Below are 7,873 nucleotides of genomic sequence, written 5' to 3'. Positions count from 1 at the left end.
GAAGAACATGACAATGAAGGAGGAGGAGTAGGAGAGCAAAAAGGTGATGGTGGAAATGAAGAACCAGCAATGCCCTTTGAGAAAAAGCAAAGGAAAAAGAAATCAACGGTGTGGGACGATATGAAAATTGTGAAGTTAGACAATGGAATAGAAAGGTGCAATGCAATCATTGTAAGGAGTTATTTGCCAAGAGTACAACTGGAGCTACATCTCAACACAAGCGTCATCTAAATGCATGTTTACAAAAGAAGATGGCAATGGGAGAGCAAAATAGGATGAAACAGCAAGTGTTGTCTTTTACCGAAGGGCCATCCGATGGAATTACTTCGATCACAAATTTTTCATATGACCATGCCAAGGTACGGGAGCTTGCTTCTCATATGGTGCTTGCACATGAATACACATTTTCTATGATGGATCATGTTGTATTCAATAAATTTATGAAAGCTGTGTCCCCATTTTATAAAAAGATTACCCGGCAAACTGTCAAAGAGGATTGCATTTCTACTTATCAACTTGAAAAAAGAAAGCTGAAATCTGTATTAAAGAGTGCTAGTCGAGTTAGCATAACTACAGATTTATGGAAATCTGGTCAAAAAATTCAATATATGGTTGTAACAGGGCATTTTGTTGATTCTGATTGGGCGTTACAAAAACGTGTGTTGAATTTTTGTAATGTGCCACCTCCTCATACGGGAGTAATTATTGCTGATGCTTTGAGTAAATGTTTTATTGATTAGGGGATCGAGAATAAAATTTCCAGCATCACGGTAGACAATGCTTCTTATAATGATGCTTGTGTTAGGAGACTTAGGGAGGATTTTTCTCTAAGAAAGAGGTTAAGTATTGCTGGAAAAATTTTTCATGTGAGGTGTTATGCACATATACTTAATCTTTTAGTGCAAGATGGCCTCAATCAACTAGGTGATGTGATTGATACTGTTAGAGAGGGGATCAAGTACTTGAACAACTCTGAGGGTCGCCTAAATCAATTTGCCAAAATTGCGAAACAGCTACAGTTGCCCTCTAGGAAATTGATTCTAGATTGTCCAACTAGATGGAATAGCACATATCTCATGTTGGCTTCGGCTTTAGACTTCAAGGACGTTTTCCCAAGATATGAGGACATTGACCCGGGGTTTCACTATGTTCCAAGTGATTACGAGTGGTTGCAAGTAGAAGAAGTGTGTCGATTTTTGGGTATTTTTCATGAGATCACTGACATGATTTCTGGATCCGACTATCCAACTTCTAACATCTTTCTTGTGGAGCTTTATAGGATTAAAGAGCTTTTAAATGAAAAAGCTCTTGATATTTCTGATCAAATTAGGGCCATGTCTTTGAGCATGTCAGTAAAATTTGACAAATATTGGGGAGAAACCAATGTGTTGCTTTCGTTAGGTGCTATTGTTGATCCAAGGTACAAAATAGTACTCATTTATCATGCTTTTCCGATTATTTATGGTGAGGAAGAAGCTGCTGTGAAAATTGATGAAATTAAACAGCTTCTTTATGAGCTTTACAATGAATATGTTGATACTCACTTCTCCTCCCTTGCCGGGGAACCACCGAGGCAGTCGGTAAAGCGTAAACATAAGGAAGTGAGTAGTTCTTCGGCTCAATCTCAGAGGAATGTTAAGAAACTTGGACTTCCAATTCTTACTGGCAAGGAAAAATTTCAAATGCATGTTAGTGAAATTGACAAGGCGCCACCTGAAAAATCAGATTTAGATATTTATTTAGAAGAAAGTAGGTATGCTTGTGACGCATCTGCTAATCTGGATGTCTTGGGGTGGTGGAAAGGAGAAAGATGGAGGTTTCCAATATTGTCAAGGATGGCCAGTGACTTACTTTCTATTCCAGTTACAACTGTGGCTTCTGAATCTACCTTCAGTGCTGGGGGAAGAGTAATTGATGATCGGCGAGCTTCTATGTCTGTTGAGACAGTGCAAATGCTACTTTGCGGTAGTGATTGGATTCGCAATCTTCATGGAATAAAAACCAAGTCTCGTGTAAGTGTATTACGCTTTCTAGTAGTAATATGTGGTTAATTGATTATTTTACTTCATCTTTTATCTCTATAGCTCTTATTTTTAGAGAATATCATGACTTTGAGTCTTTGACATTTTTATTTTGTAGGATCAATCTGATGTTGCCGAGTCATCTACGTATCATGAAGTTGAGCTTCCTCAAAATTGAAAGAATGCTAAATTTTAGAAATTGCTGCTGCTGTCCTTTGGTATTCTACTTCATTTTTTTAGCTCAGTAGCTCTTATTTTTAGAAAATATCATGACTTTTACATTTTTATTCTGTAGGATCAATCGGATGTTGTCGAGACATTTTACGTGTCATGAAGTTGAGCTTCCTCAAAATGAAGGCTAAATTTTAGAAATTGCTACTGCTGTTGCTCTGTAGCTCTTATTGTTTGCTGTCTTTTAGACTTGATTATTGCTTTGATGTTTGTTGTACGTGAACAAAATATGAGTACTTGACTACTTGTGAATTCTCATCAGCAACCATGGCTGAGGTACTATGAATGCCAAAGTGAATTCTCATCAATTTAGAGGAGTAATTTTCACATTTCTAAGTTGCTGGACATTCATACCAAGTCAAACACGGCTCTTTTGACTGTTGGACTGATAGAAAATTACATATGCTCTCTTTTGGTGGGACTGCTTGATCTTTTCTCTTTTGCTAAATTGGATTAAATCCATAATCCCCACTCAGCAACAAATATGTATGCCAAATTTGCATCTTCTGAATGGTTACAGACTTGCGTGAACAGATGGCTGCTATGGTAAATATTTCGAGCTCGACTCGATTGTGTTAAACGAGTCGAGCTCGAGCCGAGCTCGAGCTAAATATAGAGCTAACGAGCTCGAACACGAGCTAGTTATTCGACTCGACAATGTTATCGAGCGAGCTCGAGCCAGCTCGAAATTCGTACAAATCGAGCTCTAACCACTACTACTCGGGCTCGGCTCGACTCGAATAACAGCTCTACTAGCATGTCTCGAATTGCCTTGATCTTTGCCTGGTCTATCTCTATACCCTTTTTGCTGACAATGAAGCCTAACAATTTACCAGCTGGTGCCCCAAAGGCGCACTTTGCAGGATTTAGCTTCAAGTTGTACGTTCGCAACCTTTCAAACAACTTTCTTAAATCAATCAGATGGTCCTCGGCTTTCTTGGATTTGATTATAATGTCATCCACGTAGACCTCCATCTCCTTGTGGATCATATCATGAAACAAAGTAGTCATAGTCCTTTGATAAGTAGCTCCGGCATTCTTTAAACCAAATGACATTACTCGATAGCAGAAGGTGCCCCAAGGGGTGATAAAAGCAGTCTTTTCTCTATCCTCCTCAGCCATTAAGATCTGATGGTATCCAGCAAAACAATCACAAAAAGATTCAATTTCATGTCCGGCAGTGTTGTCTAGAATGATATGGATATTTGGCAAAGGAAAGTCATCTTTAGGGCTGGCCTTATTAAGGTCCCTATAATCAACACAGACTCGCACTTCTCCATTTTTCTTTGGAACAGGGACTGGATTCGAGAGCCAAACAGGGTAATGGGATACAATGATAATATTAGTCTTAAGCTGCTTTTCAATTTGCTCTTTTATTTTGAGGCTCATATCTGGTTTGAATTTACGGGGTTTTTGTTTCACTGGTGGAAAAGCTCGGTTTGTGGGTAATCTGTGCACCACTACATCAGTCGAAATGCCAGTCATATCGTCATAAGACCATGCAAACACATCTTGAAACATAGTCAAAAATTCGATCATCTCCTTTTTCTGCTTTTTGTTCAAATGAATGCTGATTTGTATCTCCTTAACCTCAGTCTCAGTGCCAATGTTAACAACTTCTGTTTCTTCTAGGTTCGGTTTAGATTTCTCCTCATATTGTTCAAGATCTTTTGAAAAAGAATCAAATACCTTCTCACTATCACTCTCGCTTTGAAATTCGGATTCCATAACTTCCAAGTCGTGAGTGATATAGAGATTGTCATCATCAGATTCCAGAACAGTGATATCCAAAGGGTCAAATACTTTTATTTTTGACCATCTGAAAGAATTAAGAAATTAGAGACAATAAGCAAATAAATACATAAACGAACAACGTGATAAAAACAAACTATGCACTTTCATAAAAACTTCAAATCAAAGCAGAAACAAGCTAAGAGCATAAGTGCAAAAGATGCTTTCATTGAACTATTTACATATGCAAGAAAAAGTTTTCATGAACTTTGGAAAATAACAACCCCCTGTAGATTTACCGAAACTCCTTTCGCACGGGAAAGCACTCGGCGGTCAAGTTGTGTATAGCTCCTTGGGGAATGTCTGGGAATTCGGCATTATCTGACGGACCATTTCCGGATATTGCTCCCACAAACAAATGAGTCAGGCTTGTCTCCACTTCGTCAATTGGGCCAAACTCAGATGTAATCACTTCAGCTGGCCTTGGAAAGGTATAGCGTAATGGCGGAATGTCTAAAACTCCTTGCTTGCCTTCTTTTACTGCCCTTTTGCGTGCTTTCATCTCTTGTATATCTCTGGCAGTCGGACGGAATCCCAAACCAAATAGGTCCTTCTTTTCGATGAGTTCCACGGGCTTCAGAATGCCTTGTAGATTGCGTCCCAATCCCTTATCAAATTCATATCCTCCGCGAATCATCTCATTGGCCATCATAACACTAGCCGCTGGCAACACCATTTCGTCTTTTGAATCCTCACTTGTTACCCAACTCACGGAGACAATATCAGCTGTACAGTAGGAAGACACTAAGGCATTTCGGTTACCATCCTCCTCAGGCTCGGAATCGGCAATTACAATGCAATCTTTTTCAGCAAAAATGGTTATCAGCTGGTCGTTCACCACGAATTTCAATACTTGATGCAAGGAAGAGGGCACAGCACCAGAGCTATGAATCCACGGCCGTCCGAGTAAAACATTATAGACACTGGGAAAGTGCATAACTTGGCAGGCTATCTGAAATTGAGCGGGCCCCATTTCGACCACCAAATTTACTTCTCCTATGGACTCCCTTTGGGCTCCGTCGAATCCTCTAACTACGGTCTCTGAGGGTTTTAATTTAACATCTTGCAGCCCTAACTTCACCAACGTGCTCCAGGGACAAATATTGAGGGCAGACCCATTGTCATCAGTACTTTAGGCAACATTTTCCCATTGCACCTCACAGCTACATATAAGCTTTGTTATGACCAGTTCCTTCTGCAGGCAGCTCTTCATCAGAAAAAGTGATTTGTTTAGCAGTCAATACATTTCCAACTATATGCGAGAAATTGTCGACCGAAATATCCTTGGGAATCCGAGCCTTAGTCAAAACTTCAAGTAATGCATCCCTGTGCAAGTCGGAGGAGAAAAGCAAGTCTAAGATGGAAATTTGGGCAGGCATTTTGTTCAGCTGTTCAACCACATTGTATTCGCTTCTCTTAAGTCTCTTGAGAAAATCCCATGCTTCTCTTTCGGTCACTGCGGGTTTTGGAGTCGGCTCATGGTTGCTTAGTTTGATCGGGGTGCTGGCAGTGGATGAACTTGCAATCTTTCCTGACCTCGTAACAACAGACACTTCTTCCTTCAAAATTTGTTTACCCCCGATTTGCAAAACGGGCTCACTATAATTCCATGGCACCTGTCGTAAACTTAAAACCGGCACTTGTTCTGAGAATTCAATTACCACAGGTTCTAAAGCCGCACTTTCGGATGGGGTTAGGTCTAAAATGAAGGGCCTTTTGTCTTCCTCATACGATGCCTGCTCTATCACAAAAGATTGATCCATTATCCCAAACACTTCTGTCTCATTTGACATGCTTCGGACAAGCTCTTCAAATTCTTTATCATCCATAATAACTCCGACAGTATCAGTGTGCTCCGGCAAGGGGTTCTTGCTGACATTCGGTCCTTGCTCTTCTCTTTTCCTAATCACAATTTCCCCTGCATCTAACATGTCTTGAATTTTATGTTTGAGGAATCGGCAATTGGCCGTGGGGTGACTAGGTGCTCCTGAATGATAAGCACAAATAGCCTGTGGATTATACCCAACCGGCATGCCATACGGGTAAGTTGGAGGGGGAATCACACCTATTTTACCGGCAGCCTTTAATTGCTCATACAACTGATCCAAAGGCCTGCCTAGGTTGGTGAACGTTCGGGTACGATTTTGATTGTAGGTTTCAGTAGGTTGGGGATAGTTGTAAGTGGGTCTATTTGGTGGGGAAAATCTTTGGTGGTAAAGAGGTCGAGGACGAGTTTATTGAAAGTTAGGTTGAGATATTTGAAAAGGGGCCGTAGGCGGGTTGGCATAATTTGGGCGAGGTCGGAGGTAAGAAATATTGGTATGGTAGACAGGGTGAGGACTTGGATAGTAGGGATAAGGTGGTGAATATGTTGGTTTGTGTTGAAATCCGGGTCTTGGTGTAGGGTTTTGATCCCAGATGAATGCAGCTTTGATGAGGAGGTCGAGAGAGCTATCCAAGTGGAGCAAGTGAAGGTGCCATTGGGGCCTATGACACGAGCCCGCGCAAAGAGATTGAATGAAGCACTACAAATATTGGTTCGTGCAGCCCGAGCGCCCAGTGGAGAGCCAAAGGCTATTGAGGGCCTCAACGAAGCTAGATATGTGATCTTACTCGCAGCCATTCAAGAGGATTAGCTACCAAAGATTCGGCCAAGGGCCCATGGCCCATCATTAGTTAGTAGAGTATAATAAAGAGGTCCAACACGCCTATGGGTTGGACCTTAGTCGTTGTCAGTCTTTGGCCATAGGCTAGGCCATGTGGGCCACCTTTGTAGTCCCTACGCTGAGCTGTTACGGGGGTCTCGCTGACCCAAAGGGAAGCCCAAGGGCGGGCCGCCTTTCCTTCAACTTTTTACAAGCTTTGTTAGGTTTTTAGTTACGGCTACAAATAGCCTTAAGTCGTTGTTTACACTCAATTTTTGACGATTAATAAAATTACATTGAGAGTTCTCTCAAAGCTTCGTTGAAGCACCTTGAATATCTTAGATTTATATCTTAGGTATTCAATTGACTTATCAATCTAGGACCGCGCTAGATTGTGGCGTCTTCTACAAATACCGAGGTTCGTTGACCACGTGATCAACGGGTTTAAGTGATCCGCTGCGTTCGTCGTCTTCAACGTGAGTCTCTACCTTCTAGATCCAAGCCTTTCTATACGGGTTGCATCACAAGGTTGGTGCCGTTCGTATCAAGCTTCCCCCTCTTTCTTTTTAAATTACGGTTTTTTCCCACTACTCCCTTGTCCTTGCAAAGCATCCAACTGCGATTTGAGGGCAGAAACATTAACAATCTTCCCAACTCTTACGAAGTCATCGTACTCTTCGAGGTTATTGACAATAGCAGCAAACGAGCATCCAGTCATGCGAAAAATTTCTTCAAAGTACGGCGGATCATGTGCTTTAATGAAAGTGCGTATGATTTCGTCCTCAGTCATTGGTGGCTCGACTTTTGCAGCTATTTTCCTCCACCTCTTGGCATAAGTCTTGTGATCCTCAGAGGGTTTTCTCTTTGTTCCTTCCAACGTGGTTCGTGTCGGAGCCAGCTCGCAATTATACTCGTACTGCCTCACAAAAGCATTAGACAGGTCGAGCCAAGTCTTTACTTCTTCGGGTTTCAAATTGGAATACCAGTCGAGTGCATCCCCCTCCAGACTTTCCGGGAACAACCTTAGAGGCAAATTCTCATCGTCTACGGGCTTTCCCAACTTGTTAGCAAACAGTCGAAGGTGTGTTTTGAGATTACCCGTCCCATCATACTTGTTAAATTTAGGGGTTTTGAACCCCTCAGGCAACTGCACATTCGGAAAAAGGCAAAGCTCATCGTAATCCA

General features: G+C 41.5%; 1 protein-coding gene across 1 annotated transcript; it reads left to right on the top strand.

Moving 5' to 3' along the window:
- The first annotated feature begins 251 nt into the window (after positions 1–251).
- Positions 252–2,199, top strand: LOC113780394 (zinc finger BED domain-containing protein RICESLEEPER 2-like). The gene is made up of 3 exons (XM_027326200.1): positions 252–560; positions 741–2,012; positions 2,140–2,199. The coding sequence occupies exons 1-3, from the start codon at positions 252–254 to the stop codon at positions 2,197–2,199; spliced, it is 1,641 nt and encodes a 546-aa protein (XP_027182001.1).
- The last annotated feature ends 5,674 nt before the right edge of the window (positions 2,200–7,873 follow it).

The sequence above is a fragment of the Coffea eugenioides genome, chromosome 8 (assembly GCF_003713205.1).
Source record: "Coffea eugenioides isolate CCC68of chromosome 8, Ceug_1.0, whole genome shotgun sequence".
Lineage (NCBI taxonomy): Eukaryota > Viridiplantae > Streptophyta > Magnoliopsida > Gentianales > Rubiaceae > Coffea > Coffea eugenioides.
Note: the sequence above shows the minus strand (reverse complement) of the source record. Positions and strands in the feature narration are given on the sequence as shown.